We start from the raw sequence: 27,812 nt of genomic DNA, 5'->3' as shown, positions 1-27,812 counted from the left end.
CTTTATTAAAATGAAAAGGTTGATCGAAAAGTTTGGGGGATCTAAGAGTGTGGCAACCCAGTAGTCATGATTACTTCGAATTCTGACAATATGAGGGTCATGTTGCAGGTAGTGCAGCAAGAAGGCACTTATGTGTCTTGCACATCTCGGAGCCCCAAAATTATTTTCCGGGCTAGATGCAGCTAAAAATTATTATTAATTTTAAATCTGGTGGAGCTTAGTATAGTTGGCCTAATAGGATCAGTGCTGCGCACTGCTACAAAGCCCAAATTATTTTCCAACCAAGATACAGATAAACATGATTAGTAATTTTAAATCTGGTGGAGCTTATTATAGATGGCCTAATAGAATCAGTGCTGCACACTGCTACAAAGCCCAAATTATTTTCCAGCCAAGATACAGATAAACATGATTAGTAATTTTAAATCTGGTGGAGCTTATTATAGATGGCCTAATAGAATCAGTGCTGCACACTGCTACAAAGCCCAAATTATTTTCCAGCCATGATACAGATAAACATGATTAGTAATTTGAAAGCTTAAAACGGTTGGTAGGGTGATTTTAACCAATCATCAAGCTTTTACTCTCCCCAGGATGACACAGGGGTAGAAAAGTCGTTTCGGATCCATGATTTGTTCATCTTTATGAACGTGAGTCTGTCTACATTATCAGTGGAGAGCCGCGTGCGCTTATCTGTCAGCACACCACCAGCAGTGCTGAACACACGTTCAGACAGAACGCTGGCTGCGGGGCATGACAAGATCTCCAAGGCGTAAGTGGCTAGCTCCGGCCATTTATCCAGATTGGAAGCCCAAAAAGAGCAAGGGTACAGTGACACAGTCATGGCTTCAATGTTTACTTGGAGATACTCCTGTACCATCGTCTCTAGGCGTTGACTATGTGTCAGACTTCTTGTCTCCTGTGGCCTTGCAAAGGATGGGCTAAAAAAGTGGTGAAATGATTCCGCAAAATTGATGTTACCAGCAGATACTGTGGTTCTGTTACGGTTTGAGTGCTGAACACTTGACGGTCCCACGGTTGGCAAGTTGGAACTGTGAGATTCACTACGTGCACCACTGGTGTTTTGTGGAAAAGCACATGTAAGATTCTGCAACAGTCTCTGCTGATACTCCTGCATGCGTGCATCCCTTTCTATGGCAGGAATAATTTTGGCAAATTTACTTTTGTACCGGGGATCTAACAGTGTGGCAACCCAGTAGTCAGGATTATTTCTAATTCTCACAATTCGAGGGTCATGTTGCAGGTAGTGCAGCAAGAAGGCACTCATGTGTGTTGCGCATCCAGGAGCACCAAGTCCCTGTTGTGTTGGTGGCGAGGTAACAATCATGCTTCCTTCCTCTGTCCTCTCCCCCCAACCTCGCACAACAGAAATGTGATCAAGGTCTCCCTCATCTGATGAGTCTTCCATCAGTTCGTCCTCCACTTCTTCCTGGGCTCCTGCACCTTCCTCACTAGTTTGGCTGCTACCATGCACCCTGGTAAAACCATCTCCCCCACCCTCACATGCCTGCCGCCTTGGTGCTGCCGACCGTCTGGACCTTGCAGATGTTAGCCCTTCTGCATACAACTCCTCCTCCTCTACTTCCTCCACCTCCTCTTGTGCCACCACCTGACTCCGAATTCTGTTTAACATGTGCTCCAGCATGTAAATCACCGGAATAGTCATGCTGATAATGGCATCGTCAGCACTAAACATCTTCATTTCAAAACTGTGCAGAAGGGTGCAGAGGTCCCTGATCTGAGACCACTCCTCCAGCGTGATTTGCCCCACCTCTGGATCTCGTTGGCCCAGGCTATACGTCAGAACATATTGCACCAGGGCTTGTTGGTGCTGCCACAGTCGCTGCAACATGTGCAGAGTTGAATTCCACCGGGTAGGCACATCGCATTTTAGCCAGTGAAGTGGCAGGCCCAACGACTTCTGTAGAGATGTAAGTCGCTGAGCTGCGGGATGCGAATGGCGGAAGTGAGCACACAGCGACCGTGCCCTCTGCAGAAGGCCATCTAGTCTGGGATAGTGGGCTAAAAATTGCTGGACAACCAGGTTCAACACGTGAGCCATACAAGGCACGTGTGTGACATTGCCCCGGCGAAGGGCCGCACCCAGGTTTGCAGCATTGTCGCACACGGCGTTCCCTGGTTTCAGGTCCAGTGGAGACAACCATTCATAAAATTGGTTCTCCAGAGCTGACCACAACTCCTCAGCTGTGTGACTCACATTTCCCAGACATTTCAAAGTAAAAACCGCCTGATGACGTTGAGCCCTACTGCCAGCATAGTAAGGAGGTGTGCAGGATCCCTTCTGTGCAGTTAGAAAGCTTGTGGCATGACCAGACAGGCTTTGGGTGCAGGTGGAAGACCGAGAGGAGGTTGAGGAGGCAGAAGCAGTGGAGGAACTTTGACATAAAGAGGATTGACGCACAACTCGTGGGGACGGCAAGACTTGGACAGCAGCCCCTTGTCCTGCTGTCACCATAGTTACCCAGTGCCCAGTCAGCGACATGTAACGCCCCTGTCCATGCCTACTCGTCCAAGTGTCTGTGGTGAAATGCACCCTGTCACATACAGAGTTTCTCAAAGAAGCGGTGATGTTGTGTGCGACATGCTGGTGGAGCGCAGGCACACCTTTCTTTGAGAAGTAGTGCCGACTGGGCATCTGGTACTGGGGCACTGCGACGGACATAAGGTCTCGAAAATCCTCTGTGTCCACCAGGCGGAAAGGCAGCATTTCTGTAGCCAAGAGCTTGCAGATGGTGAAATTCAACCTCTTAGCTTTCTCATGGCTAGGAGGAAATGGTCTTTTACTTGTCCACATCTGAGGGACCGAGGGCTGGCTATTGTGCTTAGACGGGGTTGATAAGGGTGTCCCCAGCAAACTGCCGGTCTGTGAGGAAGATGCAGGCGGACATGTTAGGTTGCCTTGATCCAAAGGTGGTGCTATCGATGTCGGACAGCGCTCAACACCAGCTGGTGTTACCACCTCCAAAGAAAATTATGGCCTGCCAATCACGCTGGCTGTTGCGGGTAAAGAGGTGGCAGGTCTGCGCCCCAAAACAGGTGTGACTGCTGTCCCCCCAGTCACAGAGGATGAAGAGGCCGCGGATGCATAAGATATGGTAGACAGTGGTTGGCCCGGCCGGCTAGGCCGCATTGTAGCACACTGAGCTTCCCACTGCAACTTATGCTTCATGTCCATGTGCCGGTTCATGCATGAAGTACTCAAACTATGTATTTTTTGGCCTCTACTTAGCTTTTGCTGACAAATGTTACAGATAACACGAGTTTGGTCATCTTTATCGATCTGAAAAAATGCCCAGGCTATGCAAGGCTTAGCACCCATGCGACCTGAAGAGCCACCACGACTTGTGGTGAGAGGCAGAGTTGTGTTTGAGGATGCAGTTGTTGACGTGCTTCCAGTACTACGTCTCTGTCCAGGAAGGCGCAACCTGACCTCGTCGTCACTAGCATCTTCCTCCACCTCCTCTGCTGACCTCATCTCTTGGCTGACTGTAGGTTGACAGTAAGTGGGATCTCCAACCTCATCATCATCACCCTGTGCGTTATCACACCCGTCGTCCTCAGAGCCAACCTGTTCCTGCCCTGACAAAAAACTAAAGTTGTCGCTCCAATCAGGTATTTGAGTCTCATCATCGTCTTCCTCATTGTCTCCACCAACAGGAGTTACAGTTTGGGAATGAGGGCCTACATTATGGTCAGAACCTTCTGCGTCTGGTCCTGGATCCGACTCATAAAGATTCTGGGCATCAGTGCAGATCATTTCCTCGTCTGGATTCACAGAAGCGCTGGAGTCGACCTCTGATTCCCAGGCTATAGTATGAGTAAACAGCTCTGCAGACTCAACCATCTGTTCTACCTCATACTCAGACAGGCAGCTGGAGATTTGGGAGCTGTGAGGAAGCAAGTGCGATTGGGGTGACACCTTTGAGGACTGGAGTATTTGTGATGTTGAAGTTGATGTGGAGGAGAGCCCACTTAAAGGAGCACTTGATATCCGTTGAAGCATCTGCTGTTTTTGTGCCTCATCTGTAATTTGTAGCGATTGGCGTGGCCATAAGAAAGGGATCTTATCACATTGTCCGCTAAAAGAAGTAGACATTTTAGTTTGGCTGGAAGATGGTCTTTCTTCTGCAGATGTTACTGTTGCTTTAACACCTACCCCACGGACACAACCTTTTTTCCCCTTCCCAACACGCCTATTCGCCTTTCCACCAGCAGCAGGCCTTTTTCCACTCATTTTGGAGGTTAACTAATTCACAACTCTGGAGTTGTTTGCACAAAAAAACAATGGATGGGAACCGAGCAGAGCTGAGTGGCCAAACTGTGGTATTAGGCCAAAACTATTGGCTGGGTTAGATGCAGAAAAAAATTATATTCAATTTGCAACCTGATGGAGGTCAGTATAGATGGACTAATAGAACAAGTCCCACACACAGCTAGAAGCCCAAATATTTTTTCAGAGGTAGATGCAGAAAAAAAATATATTCAGTTTGCAACCTGATGGAGGTCTGTATAGATGGATTAATAGAACAAGTCCCACACACAGCTACAAGCCCAATATTTTTTCAGAGGTAGATGCAGAAAAAAAAATATATTCAGTTTGCAACCTGATGGAGGTCAGTATAGATGGACTAATAGAGAAAGTCCCACACACTGCTAGAAGGCCAAATAGTTTTTCAGAGCTAGATGCAGACAAAAAATGATTTTTAATTTGCAACCTGATGGAGGTCAGTATAGATGGACTAATAGAGAAAGTCCCACACACTGCTAGAAGGCCAAATATTTTTTCAGAGCTAGATGCAGAAAAAAATTATATTCAGTTTGCAACCTGATGGAGGTCAGTATAGATGGACTAATAGAGAAAGTCCCACACACTGCTAGAAGGCCAAATAGTTTTTCAGAGCTAGATGCAGACAAAAAATTATTTTTAATTTGCAACCTGATGGAGGTCAGTATAGATGGACTAATAGAGAAAGTCCCACACACTGCTAGAAGGCCAAATATTTTTTCAGAGCTAGATGCAGAAAAAAATTATATTCAGTTTGCAACCTGATGGAGGTCAGTATAGATGGACTAATAGAGAAAGTCCCACACACTGCTAGAAGGCCAAATATTTTTTCAGAGCTAGATGCAGACAAAAAATTATTTTGAATTTGCAACCTGATGGAGGTCAGTATAGAAGGACTAATAGAGAAAGTCCCACACACTGCTAGAAGGCCAAATATTTTATCAGAGGTAGATGCAGAAAAAAATTATATTCAGTTTGCAACCTGATGGAGGTCTGTATAGATGGATTAATAGAACAAGTCCCACACACAGCTACAAGCCCAATATTTTTTCAGAGGTAGATGCAGAAAAAAAATATATTCAGTTTGCAACCTGATGGAGGTCAGTATAGATGGACTAATAGAGAAAGTCCCACACACTGCTAGAAGGAAGGCCAAATAGTTTTTCAGAGCTAGATGCAGACAAAAAATTATTTTTAATTTGCAACCTGATGGAGGTCAGTATAGATGGACTAATAGAGAAAGTCCCACACACTGCTAGAAGGCCAAATATTTTTTCAGAGCTAGATGCAGAAAAAAATTATATTCAGTTTGCAACCTGATGGAGGTCTGTATAGATGGATTAATAGAACAAGTCCCACACACAGCTACAAGCCCAATATTTTTTCAGAGGTAGATGCAGAAAAAAAATATATTCAGTTTGCAACCTGATGGAGGTCAGTATAGATGGACTAATAGAGAAAGTCCCACACACTGCTAGAAGGCCAAATAGTTTTTCAGAGCTAGATGCAGACAAAAAATTATTTTTAATTTGCAACCTGATGGAGGTCAGTATAGATGGACTAATAGAGAAAGTCCCACACACTGCTAGAAGGCCAAATATTTTTTCAGAGCTAGATGCAGAAAAAAAATATTTTTAATTTGCAACCTGATGGAGGTCAGTATAGATGGACTAATAGAGAAAGTCCCACACACTGCTAGAAGGCCAAATATTTTTTCAGAGCTAGATGCAGAAAAAAATGATATTCAGTTTGCAACCTGATGGAGGTCAGTATAGATGGACTAATAGAACAAGTCCCACACACTGCTAGAAGCCCAAATATTTTTTCAGAGCTAGATGCAGAAAAAAATTATATTCAGTTTGCAACCTGATGGAGGTCTGTATAGATGGATTAATAGAACAATTCCCACACACAGCTACAAGCCCAATATTTTTTCAGAGGTAGATGCAGAAAAAAAATATATTCAGTTTGCAACCTGATGGAGGTCAGTATAGATGGACTAATAGAGAAAGTCCCACACACTGCTAGAAGGCCAAATAGTTTTTCAGAGCTAGATGCAGACAAAAAATTATTTTTAATTTGCAACCTGATGGAGGTCAGTATAGATGGACTAATAGAGAAAGTCCCACACACTGCTAGAAGGCCAAATATTTTTTCAGAGCTAGATGCAGAAAAAAAATATTTTTAATTTGCAACCTGATGGAGGTCAGTATAGATGGACTAATAGAGAAAGTCCCACACACTGCTAGAAGGCCAAATATTTTTTCAGAGCTAGATGCAGAAAAAAATGATATTCAGTTTGCAACCTGATGGAGGTCAGTATAGATGGACTAATAGAACAAGTCCCACACACTGCTAGAAGCCCAAATATTTTTTCAGAGCTAGATGCAGAAAAAAATATATTCAGTTTGCAACCTGATGGAGGTCTGTATAGATGGATTAATAGAACAAGTCCCACACACAGCTAGAAGCCCAATATTTTTTCAGAGGTAGATGCAGAAAAAAAATATATTCAGTTTGCAACCTGATGGAGGTCAGTATAGATGGATTAATAGAACAAGTCCCACACACAGCTAGAAGCCCAAATAATTTTTCAGAGGTAGATGTAGAAAAAAATTATATTCAGTTTGCAACCTGATGGAGGTCAGTATAGATGGACTAATAGAACAAGTCCCACACACAGCTAGAAGCCCAAATATTTTTTCAGAGGTAGATGCAGAAAAAAATTATATTCAGTTTGCAACCTGATGGAGGTCAGTATAGATGGACTAATAGAACAAGTCCCACACACAGCTAGAAGCCCAATATTTTTTCAGAGGTAGATGCAGAAAAAAAATATATTCAGTTTGCAACCTGATGGAGGTCAGTATAGACGGATTAATAGAACAAGTCCCACACACAGCTAGAAGCCCAAATATTTTTTCAGAGGTAGATGCAGAAAAAAATTATATTCAGTTTGCAACCTGATGGAGGTCAGTATAGATGGACTAATAGAACAAGTCCCACACACAGCTAGAAGCCCAAATATTTTTTCAGAGGTAGATGCAGATAAAAATTATTTTTAATTTGCAACCTGATGGAGGTCAGTATAGATGGACTAATAGACCAAGTCCCACACACTGCTAGAAGGCCAAATATTTTTTCAGAGCTAGATGCAGAAAAAAATTATATTCAATTTACAACCTGATGGAGGTCAGTATAGATGGACTAATAGAATGATGCTATGCCCAAAAGATTTTACTTCACTAGGTGCAGTAAAAAAATTGGTATTCTATACACAGGTGGTATATCTTGCAACACAGATAGGCTACTCCACTGACTAACACACTCTGCAATAGGCCAAAAAGGATTAGCTTTGCTAGATTCAGCCAAATGCTGTGAAAAAAACTTGCACAGCACTGGCACAGACCTGCCTGGCAAAAACTGATAGGAACTGATGTAACCTAGTCCTGAAAAGGACTGCAATTACAATTAGTCTTTACTCCCACAATCTATCTATTTAAGAGCACAGACCTGCCTGATAAAAGTCGTAGGAAATGCTGTAACCTAGTCCTTAAAAGGACTGCAATCACAACTATTCCCTACTACCAAGCTATCTGTAGATTTGTGCGAAAATTGGCTTGAAATTAACAAGGTATAGCGCACACAGCAACAGCGGTGCCGTCTAACACGCAGCTGCAGCAGTGAGAAAATGGTGGCGACGGGGAAAATGGCTTGGTCTTATAGGGCAAGGACATGTGACATACACTGCCAATGACACATGCCCTTGCTTGTGTGAAAAAAAGCACTTCGCTCCGTGTGTGCGCTGCTGATAGGCTGACAGATTGCACCTCCCCACTGCAAATGCGGGAAAGAGAAAAAAAAATGGAGATCTTCATTATTCCTGCAGAGATCCATCCCCTGCCCCTCCCCCCGCCCCGCTGTACACTCAAACTGCGTATTAACATTAATTTTCATCATTACTGAGAAAAAATCCAGTTATGATTTTGGTGCACGAACAGTTATCGAACATAACCTCGAACAGCCGAATTTTTCTCAAATCGTTCGTGTTCGCCGAACGGCTCGAACACCGCCCAAAACAGCTCGAATTTGAGATTGGCGAACAATTCGAGTCGAACAACGCTCATCTCTAATCATCAGTTCTCAGAATCATGTGTTCCCAGCAATCCCAACAATCAAACATTTATGGCAAAAAGCACAGTTTGAAGATGTTTTCTCCTACTTTCTCTAGTTTTAGATTTTTCTTGTAAATATCAGTAAAGTACGGACTTTATCCTATATCCATTACTGATGCTAATTTAACCCTTTACTCCAAATAGCCATTTAAATCCACTGTGGGACTAATCCATCTGAATGTAGAGTCTGGGTTTTCGTAGGGCGTCTGCATGGCCGTAGTGTACTACGTAGCTCTTCAAATCAATTTGCGACTTGTCATGGTTTCGACGCAAGCGAAACTTGTAAACATCTTATAAGACTAAGGCCTCCTTTACATGTTCATATAAAACCAGTACCAGAAAAAACAGTACGGGTTTCATCAGTGTTTTGGATCAGTGTGTCACCAGTGTGACATCAGTGTTTTTTTGGTATGGCTAAAGAAAAAGAAATTACTGAGCTTCTCCTATACTTTCCAATGTTAAACACATACAGAACACTGGTGGCCATCCATGTGTTGTACGTTTTTTATACAGACCCAAAGACTTGTACTGGCCCTTGTCATTCCTGAAAAATGCAATGTAGGATACTTGTGCTTTTACTTGCTTTTTTTTATGGGATTTTAGTGCATTTTTTTCCAATTCACAAGAATCGGTGAAAAAAAACTGCAATTAACACTGAAATAATTGACATGCTGTATTCTACTGAAAAAAACACTTTGATGGTTCAGATTCACAAGGAAAAAATAAGCAGCATGTGCATGAGATTGTAGAAATCTCAATCGCTTTGCTGGTACTGTAAAATACCATGCTTTTTTTAACCCTTGAAAACAAAGAAAAATTTAGCATGTGAACACTTCACCTGTACTTGCCACCAATTGATGGTCAGTACAGGTGAAGCACATGATTTTTTTCTTTCACCAGTATACAAGTAGAAACTGCAGGAAATACTTCTTAGCCAAATGAGAACCAAATCCAAGAAGTCAACTTTACAAGATGCAAAGAAAAGTCTTACTTACAACTCCAAGGACACACACTGAGGTTTTTGTAGAATCTTCATTGCAGACCAGGATTTCTGTTTTGACAAGTAATGTCACAACAGCTCTTTTATCCTGCAGTTTAACAACTGGAGGACCAGGAACAGTAATCCTCAATAATAATGGCCTTTCTTCGCTATACATAGCAGACACCTTGGAAAGACGAAGATGTGCAAATGCACATCATGTGCTATTAGTCAAATGTTTGCTAGACCTACAAGAAGGAATTAATCAACAAAGAAGCCTCAAAACCTAATTTCCTTTTACTTTATGTAATTGTATTAACTAAATGCAATGACTTATTAGATGACCATAAGGAAGCATTACAATATTCCCAATGCCTTAAAGCCCAGACAAATAGTTAGAATCCTACCTGTAGGGATCACTTTCTAGCTCTGACCCCTTGGCTGTATATTATATATTATGTAACAATTTAGTAAGCATAAGTTATTAGAGTTTCTTCTTACCTTTGGAATTATTCCACTGAGAACAGTTGTAGTAAGTGGTGGAATCCCTGGTATCTGTAGGGGACAATTAGTGCTAAGTGAAAATATCTTTATTTGAATAAAGATTAAAAAATATTTCCACATGACTTCAAATATACTATAACAGATGTAATTTGTAAGATGTAATTTAAATTTGTCAACTTTTTCTGATTGATTGTTGGTTCGTACCAGAGACATCATTGCGCCCTGACCCTAACTGTGCCCTACCCGATGCTAGAAGCAATGGCAGCTTTGGCTGTGCAGCATTGGAGGAGTGCACTGAGCTGGTTGCAACTAGGGATGTGAGCACATGACGTCTTTTTGAAGGGGGCAAACTTGCTGAGGAAGACGATTCATCGTTTTTCCAGAACTATCATTTTTAGCATTTTTTATGGTCATTTTTAGGCAGTCAATGGTTTTTGTTTTTATTTTGAGCAATTTACCATTATTTTGAAACGTCTTCTTAACTGCCATTTTACATTGATTTTTGTAAACTCCAAAAAATAAGAAACTAACTGCTTTTGTAGCAAAAATGCTGGTGAAACAAGGGTGCCTTCTGAGCACAAAACACCTGAAGAATGGTCGGCTCACTTCTTTTAACCACTTTGTGTCTTTGGAAATGTAGGTAAATTTTGACTGAACGCATGAACAGCAAGTCATTTTTACATGAAAATGCATATGTTCATTCTGTTGAGTGTTTTTTAAGCTTTTTCAGGAAGTTTTTGGAGCTGAATCTGCCTGAAAAGAGGGCACTCCAGCAATTCAACCAGCTTCTAATGGAAAGAGCTTGTAAAGACTACGCATGTATATTCATCACTGCTAGACAACAGTAGTGTCAGTTCCCCAGACAACAAGAAGTAAAGAATAAAATAAAAAAAAACTCCGTTCTTGAGAATGGACAGGATTTTTAACAAATTGTAAAGTTGTTTGTTTTTACAAGAACTTTGCAAATTTAACGATAAATGAACATAAGAAAAAACCCTTCAAGTATTCTGTGTATCCAGGTACTCAGGGAATTTTTCTTTCTGCGATGCTTCAAGTGTATTATGTAGTCTTGTTGATCAGATTTATTTCTTCTGTGACATAAGCACTGTACATTGCCAAATTCTTTTCTTACTTATGATGTATGAGAACACAAGTGAATAAATAATTTAGGTTTCATTTAGATGAAATGTATATAATAATTCAAAGAATTAAAAAAAAAATCCGAGACAAATGGAAAAGATTTAAACAGAAAATACAGTACTTTGTAAAATTTTTAGGCAGGTGTAGGAAAGTAAAAAAAATTCTTTAACCCCTTCACGACCTTGGGATTTTCCATTTTTGCGTTTCTGTTTTTTGCTCCCCTTCTTCCCAGAGCCATAACTTTTTCATTTATTTTTGAACGACACCATTGGTTTTACCATATAGTGTACTGGAGAACGTAAAAAAAATCAAAGTGCGGTGAAATTGCAAAAAAAAAAGCGCAATTTCACAATTGTTTTTAGTTTTTTCTTACCATGTTCACTAAATGCTAAAAATGACCTGACATTATGATTTTTCAGGCCATTATGAGTTTGCAGATAGCAAACACGTATAGGTTCTTTTTTATTTATGGTAAGTGGTGGAAAAAAAAATCCAAAGTTTGTAAAGAAAAAAAAAAGAGGAGCCTTTTTCCGAGACCGTTTTTTGGGATAGGGGCAGGCCGGTTGAGGGCTTATTTTTTGTGCACCAAGCCGACATTTTTATTGATACTATTTTGGGGTAATTATGATGTTTTGATCTCCCGTTATTGCATTTTATTGCAATGCTGCAGGGAACATTGCAAAAAAATTAATACTGGAGTTTAGATTTTTTTCTCGTTACGCCGTTTACTGAGCGGATTAATTCTTGTTATATTTTGATAGATTGGGCATTTCTGAATGCAGCAATACCAAATATGTATATTTTTTATTGTTTTATTTTGAATGGGCAAAATGGGGGTGATTAGATTTCATATTTTATATCGACCCGCAATCATGTGACGGGCGCAACGATGAGTGGGATTAGTGACGCGCTTGCAGCAAAGCCATGCTAAATGCTGTTGTCGGAGATTGACAGCAGCATTTAACATGTTAACAGCTGCAGGTGGATCGCAATACCACCTGCAACTGTTAGGGGCACATGACAGCTGATCACATCAGCTGTCATGTCCCTAAAAACATGTGGGCTCAGGGCAAGAGCCCGCATGGAATGCAGGGACATGTTGTATTTATGCATCATAAGTCATAAAGAGGTTAACAGATTAAAGTATTAATAGTTTGTTTTTCTCAATTAATAAAATTCTGTTATGACTGTATAAACAGATTCACACGGGTTATGTACAAACCAGTGGAGATGATAAATCTGCAAACCTATTCAGAACAGGCAATTCCTAAACTGTCCCTGATTTGTCCCTGCCTGACCGCAGAGGTTGTTACCCTAATATACAGAATGGTGCCCCCACTTAACGTCGGCTGACCCTGAGTGTTCTTAACTGCACCCTAAACTACATACAGTGTGTACTCCAAAATAACAACAACAGAAAGTAGTGCACACAAGCAGAGGGTGAGATGTGGGGCTAAGGATGTGTTCATACTGTCACACAGGAAGGACGGAAGAACCAAACTACAAACGGAATATGTGGAAAACCTACTAGAACGTAAAAGAAAAAAGGAAAGAGCAGGGTACTGGGAACAAAGACATACAAACCGTACGAAAAGCAACAGAGATTAGTTCTCTGGAGTATAATTCTAAGACATAGTTGTGGGTCTCAGTGGGCTTTAAATAGTATTAGGGTGTTGACGTCACTGAGCCACTCCGGGCAACCTGCAAAACCTGATGTGGAGCACAACTGAGGGGACCAAGGTGAAGGGAGCAGAGCTTTGAAAAAGATCGCCTCTGAGCGATCGAAACACGTTGCTGAAAATAGTAACAGCCATTCAATTGCACCATTCCTTCATTTTTTGGATGGAGTAATTTTTATGATTTTTTTCTAATAAAGTTGCTATTTTAAAATCTTCCTGTTTCCTCGGATCCTGGAGCTGGATACCTTTTTTATCTCTTCAGTATTGAAGGAAGCAGAGCCTTGGATATCTGGGACATGTATGTAACACTATAGTCCCAGACAGACTTGATGATGTAGAGATTAGGACTCTGTGTGGGTAATATCACTTTCAGGGCTCTTTGTTCTTCTTTATGCTGTGGATAGTTCTTAAAGCCAAAAATCGGCCAAAAATCATACCTTGAACATGGAGAGTAATTTGTTCCCTGATATTCTGGAGTGTGGGACAATAATAAGAGTCTGTAGGCAACAGCGAAGCATGGTGAAGGTTCCTTTCAAGTTTGGAGACGAAATTCAGGAAATTAAGTTGAGAATTTGGTCAGGATTAGTGGCGTCCACAATGCTGAGAAATGCAGGCAGATACTTATCTACCATGACATACCATCAGTGAGGCACCTGATTGGCTACAAATTTATTCTGCATCAGGACAACAATCCCAAACATACAGCCAATATCATTAATAACTATTCTAACTATCTTTAGAGTAACGAAGAACAAGTAGTCATGGAAGTGATGCTATGGCCTCCGCAGAGCCCTGATCTCAACATCATTAATGCTGTCTAGGATTACATGAAGAGACAGAAGGATTTGTACAAGCCTACATCTACAGAAGATCTGTGGTTAGTTCTCCAACAACCTCTTTGTCGAGTTCATTCAAAAATTGTGTGTAAGTATATCTAGTAAAATCAATGCTGTTTTGAAGGCAAAGGGTGGGTCACACTAAATATTGATTTGATTTAGATTTGTAGTTTGTTCATTTATTAACAAAGGTAAACTACTACCATTTCTATTTTTAAAAGCATTCCTACTATGCAGCATTGTTCAACACTTGCCTAAAACTTTTGCAAAGTACTATATATCACTGTATATCACAAATAATGAGCAATTATCTGATTTTAATTTGTCACCTAATTTTAAAGATTTTCATCAGTGGATAGTTTTTAGGTTGCTATGATCAAGACTGGCCTTGATGCCTGAAGTGCAGAGCAGTGATGGGCAGTGATTGATTGTCATGCAACACTGCATATAATCTTTCCAACTCTTTAAATAGCAATTACAATAAAACTAGATCTCTACTTTATGATTGCAAATTCTAAATGAACTCACGTCTCCGTTTGATAATTCAATGTCCATCAGGCCCTCTTTTTGCAGAGCAGTTAAAACACATCCAAGGAAATTGGTAGAGAGACCAAGTTGGGATTCTGATGCTTCCTTCATTGGTGGCAAATATATTTGCTCATTGTTGCCAAAAGGATAATCAATAAGGCCACCACCCAGCTGACCTACCACTGTCTATGGCAAAATAAAGATGCATTATAAAAACATCACTATATTGTCCTATTTGAAGATTAAACATGACCTGTCACCAGATTTCACAATAAAAAATGCTTATATTATTAAATATATATCTTATACCTCTTAAAGCTGGTGTACTTACTTTGAACATCCATGTCAGAATACCTGTATATTGTAAAAATACTAATTGAAATACTGTATCACTATTATACAGCCATACTGGTACTGATTTTCAAAGTAAGCACATTAGCTTCATCAAGTCTAATAATGTATGCAAATTGTATTTTGAAATCTGGTGACAGATCCTATTCAAATAAAATTAACACATTAGCACATTCACTTTGTTAAACAACTACTGTAATTTCAAATATTTGTTGAAACATTAAAAGGTTTGTACCAAGTTTGTTAGTTATCCCCTATTCATGGGGTAAGGGAGTTATTACTGATTGCTGGGGCCAACAGTCTCATAGATAATGATTGGAGAGGAAGTTTGCATGCTAGAGCGCCACTTCATTTAGATGAGGTTTTGCAGAGCCCTGTTTTCGGGATCATTGAGTGGTCTAGAGGTCAGTAATTAGGTAATTCGGATAACATATTAGTGTTCTAGGGGTCTGAAATATGCAAATAGCCTCTTATGTGAGGAAGGGGACAAAAGGTAACATAGGGTACACCGAAGGCAATAAATTCTAGGTGTTTGTTTTTTAATTTGCCAGTAAACTATAGGCAGTCCTAATACATACAAACCTGTATAACTCTAGACCATACATGTCAAACGCTAGCCCGTGGACCAAATCTAGCCCGCAGAGTGAATATATTTGGCGCGTGACACCAGAACCACCTCCCCTATGTGGAGACATTATTCTGTATAGAGGACTATGCGTGGCCCATTATTCTGTATGGAGGACTATGTGGGGCCCATTATTCTGTATGGAGGACTATGTGGGACCATTATTCTGTAAGGAGGACTATGTGGGGTCCATTATTCTGTATGGAGGACTATGTGGGGCCCATTATACTGTATGGAGGACTATGTGGGGCCCATTATACTGTATGGATGACTATGTGGGGCTCATTATACTGTATGGAGGATTATGTGGTGCCCATAATACTGTATGGAGGACTATGTGGGGTCCATTATTCTATATGGAGGACTATGTGGGACCCATTATTCTGTATGGAGGATTATGTGGTGCCCATAATACTGTATGGAGGACTATGTGGGGCCCATTATTCTGTATGGAGGATTATGTGGTGCCCATAATACTGTATGGAGGACTATGTGGGGCCCATTATTCCGTATGGAGGACTATGTGGGGCCCATTATTCTGTATGGAGGCCTATGTGAGGCCCATTATTCTGTATGGAGGCCTATGTGGGGCCCATTATTCTGTATGGAGGACTATGCAGGGCCCATTATTCTGTATATGGAGGACTATGTGGTGCCCATAATACTGTATGGATGACTATGTGGGGCCCATTATACTGTATGGAGGACTATGTGGGGCCCATTATACTGTATGTAAAGCTATGTGGGGCCATTATACTGTTTGGAGGACTATGTAGGACAGATTTTTATGTATTGAGGACTATGTGGGACCCATTATTCTGTATGTAAAGCTATGTGGGGCCTTTGTATAGTTTGGAATATGTGGAACCTATTATTCTCTATGAAGGACTGTGTGGGGCCCATTATACTGTATGGAGGACTATATGGGGCCCATTATTCTGTATGGAGGACTATGTAGGGCCCATTATTCTGTATGGAGGACTATGTGGAGCCCATTATACTGTATGGAGGACTATATGGGGCCCATTATTCTGTATGGAGGACTGTGTGGAGCCCATTATTCTGTATGGAGGACTGTGTGAGGCCCATTATTCTGTATGGAGGACTGTGTGAGGCCCATTGTAGTATATACTGGTTGGCCCACGACTTTGTCCAAGTTTTTCATTTTGGCCCTCTGTGTGTTCGAGTTTGACATCCTTGCTCTAGACTGAAGGAGAAATGTAAAGGCATATACCACAGTTTTGTCACATCATTGTTTTTCTCTTCCATGAACGGTTTCTAAACTGGAAAGACAGGCTTTGTAAGCCATGCTTACCATAGAGATATTCTCAGCCTAGTCACAGAGTTTATCATCAGACAATGTGGATATGCCATTGGTATAATTACCTGTGCCTTAACTTACATTTAAATCCACTTCAATGAACTGCCCAGTCACTATTGGAAGACTTGACACCGTATATTGAATACTGCCAATTAATCCAAGGGGCACCAAAGCTGTCCAAAAATAAAAATGAAACATAGTCCACAGTTTAGCTCTAGTGGTTAAAATATCAGAGGACAATTTGTGTTCCAAAATAGTGACATATGGCAGTAAATGGGGCTGGCAATGACACTGGTGAGCAATTCCCATAATAAGGAACCTTTACCACTATTGCAGAGATTCACAACCTTTTCTTGCCCGATAGTCAAGCAGTCAGACTGAATCAACACCAATGCCCACAATAATATTTACAGAGGTATTTACATTTAGGACATTTATGACATCATATGTATATGCTATAAATATTTGATAGTTGCTGATTGTACTTCCAAGAGATCATGTAAGCATGTAGATTTTTCCATTGTGGTTTTAATGGGGAGACCCCCATTTTGCCAATATATGGGGTCTTGATCTTGGCTATACACACCACTGGTACTTACTCGATGCTGCTCCATCAATGTGTCGCTTCTCTCTTCTCTGACATAAACATAAATACGAGCTACCATCAGACAAAGGCAGGCATGTGCCCCCTGGACAGTAGGTTGTGCACCCACTAAAGTGGGACGATTACTTAGCATAAGCTGCTAAGTGATCGGAGAATACCTACATGGAGAATTAATATCTTGTGGTGAAGAAAGTCATTAATCAATCATTGGGGACCGGCTACAGAGAATAAAGGCATATGCCTCATGCCTCAACTGTAATATTAGGCAGATAATTATACTGATTGTGAATGCAGACACTGCTCTCTAAAGGTGATAATGAATGCTACAACTTTTTTGACTTTTGTAATTATACAACTCCAATACATTATACAAAGTGATACATTCATATTTCTTATAAGTTTGTTTATTTTCTGTAATTCACAATATTAGCTGGTGTGACCACATTATGGTATAATTCCACAAAATTGTGGCAAAAATCCATGGTTACTACAAAATTTGGGAAAAATGTCAATTTGTCAAGTGTCAAATTTGCAATAACAACAGCATTTCACAATATACCTCAAAGTGGTCAAACAAAGTAATATTTTGGTATCCTGTGCACAATGCAGCAGCTAAGGTGGAGCATGAAGTACTGTCATACGTCACTGGGCCAAATGTCCACCCCTTCAGCTAGAGTTGGGCAAGAAAATTCCAAAGCTTCAGAGCACAGCAGAACCAACAATAAGATGTAGATAAGGTACAATTTAATTTTTTTTTAAGTTATGTTAAAGATGACATTTCATCAGTTTTATCATGTTTAACTGGCTTCATCATAGAATAGTGTCTTCAGAGCTAAATAAAGCATTTTTCCTGTCCAGATTAGCTTGTAAAGTTTAGAATATAATATATGATAAATCCAGGTGGTGTTAGCTGAGATTCTTCTCTTAAAGGGCATGTATTTTGTCCACTGCATGACGTTGACCAATCATAAGCAGGGGATGCCATGCAGAGAAAAGAAGAACACGCCTTCAGAAGGTCAGAAGAACATAACTCCTGTGAGACATATAATGATAGACAGCTTAGCTCTCATTCCTAATTTCTGCAGCTTTTGTGTAAAGTACAGCAGAGCTGAGTGTGATTACAGACCCTCCAGTTTTAATCTCACAGCACTCAGTGTGGGGCAAAGGGGGGTAAAACTTAACTGAGTGTGATTTCAAACACCTATTGCAGCTGCCTTCTCTCAGGGTTGTTATCAGCACTGATGTATCCTGTGACATTCAGAAGTAGTGCTGTTGCTTCAAAAGTATCCAGCAACTATTAGAAGTAACACAAGCACAGGAGACAGGAAGTTTTGTGCTCCAGAAGAATCCAACAACTAGAGGGATTAACACAGTCACAGGAGAAGGGGAGTGTTTTAACAGAGCCCCAGGGGGATTGTGGGGAACTCGTTTACTGTCTGGCTAGAGCCGAAGAGAAAGGTGGTGTATAATCTGCATCTCACAGAAGGCAAGGGAACAGAATTCAGTCAGGAGGGAAGCTAAACAAAGCTCAGATAGACTCCCTGAGCTAACAGTGAGGAGTATTATCGGCCAGGAAGATAAGGACTGGAAGAAAGCCTGTCATAGAGATCATCTCCCTCATCAACCCCTCCCCCCCTCCATCTCCATGCAGGATAAAGAATGCTGTGTGCTATTGAGTCTTTATGAAGGAAAAGTCTGTGGTTGTGTATGCATTAAAACTGTGCTGTACTGTGCTACTGGATAGACTGTGTACTACTGTGCTGCAAAGGAGACTGTACTGTTGTTGCTGGAGCCTGTTGCTCAAAGAGACACTTAAATTGCACTGGCCGTGCCTCATTAAATGTTACTGTTCTACCGTTTATGAAGACTCTTGTCAAATGTGTCTGGTCAGCAACTGAATCTATCGTGTGCCTGAAAGAAGCTGCAGCCTATGGTCGCCCTGAATAATGGTTCCCCCAGGATTCCAACGAATTCATGTAACCGGTCTCGCCCCTATCTGAACTTAGACGGCGTTCGTGTAACAATCCCCCCTCCCCAGACACTGCCATGAGATGAAAGGTGAAGGTGTTTGCAAACACACTGAGTTTTGCTGTAGTCTACACAGTAGCCACAGGTATCAGGGCTGTGAGCAGGATTGTCTGTCATTATATCACAGGAGAAAGCATGATCTTTTGACCTTCTGGAGGTGTGTTCTTCTTTTCTTTGCAAGGTGTCTCTTGCTTATGATTGGCCAATGTCATGCAGGAAAAAAATGTACACTCCCCCAGAGACAATTCTCAGGTAACATCCAGTTAGGTTTATTATAAATTGTAATCTAATCTTGTCAAGCTAATATTACCACAACGGAGATGAGAAATGAAAAAATATAAACTATAGCCGTGATTAATCATTTGCATTTATTTTTAAGTCCCTTTTCTTCTTTGTCTTTTGGTATACGTTGAAGTTTTTAGTGCCAAATTCTTCAAAAAGGCGCATGGAATTTTGCACAAAGTAAAAAATTGTCTTTTTTCCTGTCATTAACCATTTTTGCTACGTTTTGACCATAAAGTTGCCTGTTCTTCAAAATGTAAAAAAAAATGGGATTTTTGAGAAACATGCATAACATCACGTTAGGATGGTTCTGGAGTGGAGTTGGAACGTACTTAGCGACTTTTCAAAAAGTCACAATTAATTAATCAGGAAAAATCATCTGGAATCGCTAAACTCTGCTGATATACCAAAAAAAGAAAAAATCAGAGGAGCATATTTAAAACAGATGTTAAAAAAAAGTCACAAATAAAATAATAAATTGGCTACAAACAAAAAAGCAAAACACAAAATTACACAAAAAAACAGGTGCAATATCAATGATGTGGCCAGTTTAACACACTCAAACTGGTGAAAGCACTTTAAACACCAGGTGGCATCATACTGTGTGCAGTTACAATCAAAGGTATTAGGTTTATTAGCAACATTTACAAACTTTCCGCAACAAATCAGTCAAACAAGAATTCAAAAACTCAACACAGCTATTATTACAATTGGTTTCTCCAAATTTAACAGAAAAGCAATTTCTAATTACTACAGCACACTCAGAATGGTCCAACCGCTTCATTGCAAGTGTCTTTAGTACTTAGTAGAGCACCTATGGCTGTTGTGACCTGCTGGAAACATGTTGAAAAGCCAGACACCAACTTTTGTCATTCATGACGAATCTTAGCACATGCCTTATTAACAATAGGGTTCAAGTTGTAACCACTTTTTTCAAACCCCATCAAAGATTTCCTACAGAGTTCAAGTTAGGAAACTGTCGGCCACTACAGAATCTTCCAAAACGTATTCTTATACCAAGCCTTGGTGAACTTTGAGATATGCCTTGATCAGAGTCCTAATGAAAAGTGAAATGACCCCCAAACTTCAGCTTCCCACAGAAGCCGTGATGTTTTCTTCTAGGACTTCTTGATACTTTTAATTCATCTTGCCCTCCATACTCTAGAGGTTCCCACTTCTAGAGAAATCAAAGCAGCTCCAGAGCTTCCCCGGGCCATCACCATGCTTTTCTGTAGGCAGTATGTTCTCTTCATTCTTTTTGCTCCTCCAGACATGTCATAAATCCACAGGCTGAAAGAGTTCTAATTTTATTTCTTCTCTCAACAGAGCAGAATTCCAAAACTTCAGTGTCTTATTTATAAATTTTTCAGTATATTAGACACAACTTTTCTTGTGCTTTTGGGAAAGTAGAGGTACATGTCTTATAGTTTGAGCATTGAGACTTTCAGCATTTAGTATTCATCTTATTGTGTCACGTGCCACCGGGGGTGTAACACCCACTTGTACTTCCCTTGCATGGCTATAAGTTTAGACGTATAGATTCTAGCCCACACAATCGCGATTCATAGCAGTAAGCCAATGATCTTTTATATCTCTCTCTGGTTTTGGTGGCCAATGTCAGGCTTACTGTAGCCTGCGTAAATGATGGATAGCATGTATATCAGTGTTTTCTATGTTTGAGCATTTCAATATAGATATAGGCTAAAATAGATATAGGCATTATACTACCTGGTAGAGGCTATTGAGATTTACACTATTATAATTTATACCTGCCCTCTAGGGAAAGCTGTATACCGCAATATATATCAGGTTTTGTACCTATTAGTGCTTTATTTCTATGATCATAATATACTGTAACTTATTCAATATAACCTATATAATTGTGAATTAATAATAGCAAGTTAGTGACTCTATATCTCTTCCTGGATGTTTGCTGCTTCAACTGTGGGCTAATTGAAGCTTTCTAAATGATTGGTAGTTTGTATATTTGTGACCTTTATTTTCGAATGAATACCTTAAATTATACACAGGTTTGTTATTTCACACTGTGGCAACACATTTGTGATACCACCATGCCACCTAGTGGATACTATTGGGATTTCTAATTATATATCACCCACTTATTATTTGCTCTACAGGTGAGATTGTTTTTTTACAACGATCAATGACTAGAAATTATTATAGGTTCTCTTTGGCTACCCCATGTGGGTTGCATTGATATAATTCTTGTTCGTCCTATTTATTCTTTGTTCTGGATTTTTAATAATTTCTTTGTTACTGTATATTTATTTGATACACATTTTTATATGTTGTTTTAATGGTGTGTGCACTCTTGTTGTACATTGCCACCATATAATCATTGGATGTTCAATAAAGGTTTTTTAATTGATTCTGACTTTTTTTTATGACCATTTAATTCGGGTGTTTTTTCTTTCTTTGGGTAGATGTATCTCTTCCGGATGGTCTGCCATTCCATGTTCTAGGCAGATATGTGTCAATGATACTTTTTTAGGATCCTTATGCTAATTGTTATCTATATAGTACTGTATTGACAGAACTTTATATACTTGACTGATCAGATTAGTACTTGATAGATCATATGTGAGTCCAGGGCATGTTCTAATAATCTTATTGTGCAAACTGTTGCCATCAAATCTTGCTGCAGGTCTTTCGCAGTTTTTCCTCTTAGGCTATGACCCCAACTATCAGTATTTGGTCAGTATTCGGTCAGTTTTTTTCTCAGGAGTGGGAGCCAAAACCAGGAGTGGGTGATAATTGCAGAATTGGTGACTTGTTTCTATTATACCTTTTCTCTGATTGTTCCTCACCTGGTCATGGATTCCACTCTTGAGAAAACATACTGACCAAATACTGACCAAATACTGATAGCGGGGCCTTTAAACAAGAATTGGAGAGGGGAAGAGAAGGACTTGAGGGTTTTTGATCACCTGCCTCCTCAGGAGTCTGGTGACAACTTGTGCCATCTTCCTCTTTCTACCCCATCCAGTGCATATAGCCAGCGTTCTTTAAACTTTGATCTTGTGAATTTTGCATCCATCTGTATCTCTAAGAACACTCAATGTCTTGGCTATCTCTTTGTATCCTTTTCCTTGTTTGTGCCAACAATGATCTCTTCTCTTAACTTTTTGGACCACACTCTTGATATCAGGTATTTGATATCTTTTTTCCCATTATTAGTTAATCCCTTAATTATGATATGTGCTTGAGACTTCTGATTTGGAGATGTGTGCTCTTATGAGGGTTTCAGTTCAAAGGGTTAATAGTTCTCACACAGCAGTAGACAATAGAAGGGGCATTTTGTGCTGAATTTGGAGATGTAAAGCAGAGGCGGCTGCAAGTCAGTGCCAAGGGAGTGGTTACAGCTGCCACTCACTATGTATTGAGCGGTGACTAAAACTGCTCCTTCTGCGCCTCCATGACTGAGAGACTGAGGCTGCCGGGAACAATAAAGCTCAATTTCTCCCGGCAGCGGGGCTCTCAGTGCGGGCGATGGGCAGCTTTTGAGCGCTATAAACCTGCAGATTAACCCCCTGTCTGTAGATTAATAGCGTTTTTTGACATGACAGGTTACCTTTCATACATGTACACCATAAATGACAACAATATTAATTGCTCATATGTACACTAAATATAATTACTAGTGAGACCACCACTTTAATATTTATATATTCATTCAACTTACAGTTCACAGTCATAAGAAGTCCATTGGTTAAGTCAAGCACAATGTTCACAACTGGACACAGCTGCAGGGAATAATAAGATGTTTGGGTAAATGACAGCACTTTCTACCAACTTTTGCCTGTATATCTGTTTCTATGGTGCAAAGTGTTTTTAACCCCTTATCAACCTGTGATGCACATTTTTGTCACCGGTCATTGAGGGTTATATGTAACAAGCTCAGTAACTGAGTACACTTCATATGCGACAGATGCCAACTTTATTACACAGCCGGCATCTGCCTGTAAGAGTGCTGCTGTTAACAAATTGGAAGAATCTGTCCATCATTGACACTGACATTTAAATGGCTCAATTGGTTCCCATTGGCACCTCTGTCATGCAATTACTTGGAGCCGATGGCTGGCATCTTAATCCTCCTGTGAAACTAAATCATAGGAGACCCACATAGGAGAACCACAATGTATCCTTACTGTTGTATTCTTACTGTTGTATTGCAGTATACAGTATAAGTGATCAAATATATGAAGATTCTCATCCTCTAAGGCGCACATGTCAAACTCTGGCCCGCTGACACTGTCAACCCGAGAAGTGAAGATCTGCAGAAAACATGCTGCAGAGACCGAAACAGCAAGGGAACAGGGTAGAGATCTTTTATTTTTTTAATGGGGAGCCCATTATACTGTATGGAGGACTATGTGGGGCCCATTATTCTGCATAGAGGAATATGTGGGGCCATTATGCTGTATGGAGGACTATGTGGAGCCCATTATTCTGTATGGAGGACTATGTGGGGCCCATTATTCTGTATGGAGGACTATGTGGGGCCATTATGCTGTATGGAGGACTATGTGGGGCCATTATACTGTATGGAGGACTATGTGGAGCCCATTATACTGTATGGAGGACTATGTGGGGCCCATTATTCTGTATGGAGGACTATGTGGGGCCATTATGCTGTATGGAGGACTATGTGGGGTCCATTATTCTGTATGGAGGACTATGTGGGGCCCATTATTCTGTATGGAGGACTATGTGGGGCCATTATGCTGTATGGAGGACTATGTGGAGCCCATTATTCTGTATGGAGGCCTATGTGGGGCCCATTATACTGTATGGAGGACTATGTGGGACCCATTATTCTGTATGGAGGACTATGTGGGGCCCATTATACTGTATGGAGGACTATGTGGAGCCCATTATTCTGCATGGAGGACTATGTGGGGCCATTATTCTGTATGGAAGACTATGTGGAACCCATTATTCTGCATAGAGGACTATGTGGGGCCATTATGCTGTATGGAGGACTATGTGGAGCCCATTATTCTGTATGGAGGACTATGCGGGGCCCATTATTCTGTATGGAGGACTATGCGGGGCCCATTATTCTGTATGGAGGACTATGCGGGGCCCATTATTCTGTATGGAGGACTATGCGGGCCCATTATTTTGTATGGAAGACTATGCGGGCCCATTATTTTGTATGGAGGACTATGTGGGGCCATTATGCTGTATGGAGGACTATGTGGAGCCCATTATTCTGTATGGAGGACTATGTGGGGCCCATTATTCTGCATGGAGGACTATGTGGGACCCATTATTCTTCAAGGAGGACTATAAGGTGGCCCATTATACTGAATGGAGAACTATGTGGGGCCAATTATTCTATATGGAGGACTATGTGGGGCCCATTATTCCATATGGAGGACTATGTGGGGCCATTATCTTGTATGGAGGACTATGTGGGGCTCATAATACTGTAATGGAGGACTATGTGGGACCCATTATTCAGTAAGGAGGACTATGTGGGGCCCATTATTCTGTATGGAGGACTATGAGGGGCCCATTATTCTGTATGGAGGACTATGTGGGACCCATTATTCAGTAAGGAGGACTATGCGAGGCACCATTATTCTGTATGGAGGACTATGAGGGGCCCATTATTCTGTATGGAGGACTATGTGGGACCCATTATTCAGTAAGGAGGACTATGTGAGGCCCATTGTTCTGTATGGAGGACTATGTGGAGCTCATTATTCTGCATGGAGGACTATGTGGAGCCCATTATTCTGCATGGAGGTCTATGTGGAGCCCATTATTCTGTATGGAGGACTATGTGGGACCCATTATTCTTTATGGAGGTCTTATTGTAAAGGATGGAGGACTTGTTCTCTAAAGAATGATAAGAAAAAACTTCCTCAATTTGTAGACATTTTTTTAATAAATAACAAGGTTGACCCATGACTTTGCCCATCTTTTTAGCCCCCTGTGTAAATGAGTTTGACATTCCTGTCGTAAGGGGACAAAAAATTTAAGTAAAAGTAAAAAAAAATGAAAATTAGAAAAGTTAAATCACCCTCTTTTTCACCATTTACAAGTAAATAAAAAAACAAACACATTTGGTATCGCTGTGTTCAGAAAAACCTCAAATTTAACAAAATAAAAAATTATTTAAACAGTACATTAATCAGCAAAAAGAAAAAAAAATGTAAAAATCCAAAATTGACTTTTTTCTTAACTAAGTACAATAAATAGCAATCATAATATCATATATACTTCAAATTTATATCAATAAAAATGTTAGCTTGGTCCTGAAAAAAACATATGGAGACAAAAGGGATGAAAATGACTCCAGTAAGAGAAGATGTCACATATAAGGTACCTGAGTGAAAATGTTTATTTGTGATTACTGCCTTCTTTTAATCAGTACTGTGGTTCCTGTATGGTCCGCAGTCTGATGGTGGCTGGTAACAGCAACTCCCAGCATCTCCCTACTATTGCTAAGGATATACTGGGAATTCTAGGTTCATGCAGTACAAAAGTACATGGGACTGACCTGAAATTGCAATTGATTGCTGTACTAAGCTTTGTACTGATGGTGGTTCTGGTGCTGTATTTATTTTACTAATGATGGTATTGGGTGCCATATGCATAAACAGATGATGGTTCTGGTGACGTATTCATGAACTGATGATGATTCCGGTGATGAAAACATCAACAGAACTACCATCACTACATGAATATGTCACCAGAACCACCATCAGTACGTGAGTGCTGCACAAAAACCACAAGCTGTTGCAAGCTGTATTTGACCTATGACTGAAAATCCCTTCAGATGCATGTCTTTAACTAAAATGGAGTCTGTTTGGTTTCCATTAGGGAAACCTCTAATGCTTGACACCTTAAAGAAACACTCCCATCAAAATTGTTATCTTCTTGATTCCGTATATTGCAATAGTCATATTATATAGCACTGTGTACTTACAATTGCTCATGCTGCCCTTCTACCCAGCAAATTCTTATCTTTTCCATTAGGTCTATATCATCACATGATTAAAAACTAACTAGCTGAATCTTTCTAAGTTCTATGTATAAATAGGAGGTCAGTTTTCCCTGTATGACTCATCAGTCACTGCAAAAGTCCCTGGCAGGGGAAGGAGCAGAGCAGCTGGGTCGAAAGTTGAAGAGGGGGCTGGTAAAGCAGGGACAAGAGATTTCCTGTTTTTACATAGAGCAGAGAATAGAGAAGAATTAACGGGGTAGAAAGGCAAAATAAGCAATTGTAAGTACACACTGCTATATAATATGATGATTGCAATATATTAAGAGCATAAAAACTTTGATAGGAGGAGTGCTTCTTTAATTGAAACCAAATGACTACTATTATAGCTATACTATGTTAGTGTCCATGACTATCCTTGGATTTGACATTTAACATTAACTTTTTTGGGTAAAAAAGGTAACAATTCTAATAATTCTAGGGGAAATAGTCATCAGAGCTTTTTACCTGAACCATCTGGGGAGGATGGGGGATTTGTTGGGGGGTACTATTACCTTACTTTCTGAACCATTACATGGAAGTGAAGTCTTGGGGGGCACCATTGGTCTCATCTGCCTAGGACACCAAAATATCTTGTCTCGGCTCTGACAAAAAACTGTGGCTGAAGTATATTTAATTCACCCATTTTTCAATATATAATAAGGTAAAATGAATGGTGACAAATTGTCATGCGAAAAACAAGCCTCTTTATTGTTGAATGAAAAATAAAAAAGTTATATCTCTTGGAAGAAAGATTTAGCAATGAAGTAGTCAACTAAATTTGGCCTACAGAGGTGCTTTGAAATACTGTAGGCTAATAGGTGTTGGTGAGTGCATATTTTTGAGAGGCTCGACGACAAATTTTTGACCTTGCAATATTATATTTACCTCATAATGCACACTACTCAAGGCATTAACCTATCTTGCCCAATTCATTTTTATTTCACTCTTGACCTATGATATCCCTATGTATATTTTGTGAAATAAAATACATTTACTTTCTTAGCTGCTCTGTATTGAGAAGAAAACATAAAAGATACTTTGTTGTTTGAAACTTACCACTCCTGGTAAAATATTTCGAAGAACGTTGTTGAGAAGCCCATCCAGGATCCCTGATAGTAATCTATGTCATAGAAAACACAATGTTTCTTCAGTTGTGAAATATTTAATTTACAAATTTGGAAATGTACCTGCTGCTCCTCACCCTCTTAGTAGCCTTATATTTATTCCCCCAAGTAGTGCTTGACAGTCTTCGATAACCAACCGGGGAACTCCTGATGCCTCTTGTGTGAGTCTGGTTCTTGCTGTAATATTTACTTCCACCAATATATCAAGAAATCCTAGAAGACTTAAAATCATAAATGATTATTTTAAAAATGTCTTTTCATGAAAATGTATGTTTAAAAATGTTTTTAATA

At 40.2% G+C, this 27,812-nt stretch overlaps 1 protein-coding gene across 1 annotated transcript in view; it reads right to left on the bottom strand.

Moving 5' to 3' along the window:
- The window catches only part of LOC141271069 (BPI fold-containing family B member 4-like), a 122,528-nt gene that overhangs the window by 20,010 nt on the left and 74,706 nt on the right, over positions 1 to 27,812 (bottom strand). Inside the window, exons 4-10 of the mRNA XM_073681171.1 lie at positions 27,599 to 27,742; positions 27,454 to 27,517; positions 23,083 to 23,143; positions 16,547 to 16,638; positions 14,169 to 14,354; positions 9,983 to 10,036; positions 9,498 to 9,668 (exon numbers count right to left, since the gene is read on the bottom strand). Of these exons, the coding sequence (XP_073537272.1) occupies positions 9,498 to 9,668; positions 9,983 to 10,036; positions 14,169 to 14,354; positions 16,547 to 16,638; positions 23,083 to 23,143; positions 27,454 to 27,517; positions 27,599 to 27,742 (772 nt within the window). The remainder of the gene's footprint in view (positions 1 to 9,497; positions 9,669 to 9,982; positions 10,037 to 14,168; positions 14,355 to 16,546; positions 16,639 to 23,082; positions 23,144 to 27,453; positions 27,518 to 27,598; positions 27,743 to 27,812) is intronic.

The sequence above is a fragment of the Phyllobates terribilis genome, unplaced genomic scaffold (genome assembly GCF_046119375.1).
Source record: "Phyllobates terribilis strain yellow unplaced genomic scaffold, ASM4611937v1 Scaffold_5__5_contigs__length_657084704, whole genome shotgun sequence".
Classification (NCBI taxonomy): domain Eukaryota; kingdom Metazoa; phylum Chordata; class Amphibia; order Anura; family Dendrobatidae; genus Phyllobates; species Phyllobates terribilis.
The sequence above is the reverse complement of the archived record's forward strand: the minus strand, read 5'-3'. Positions and strand labels throughout refer to the sequence as shown.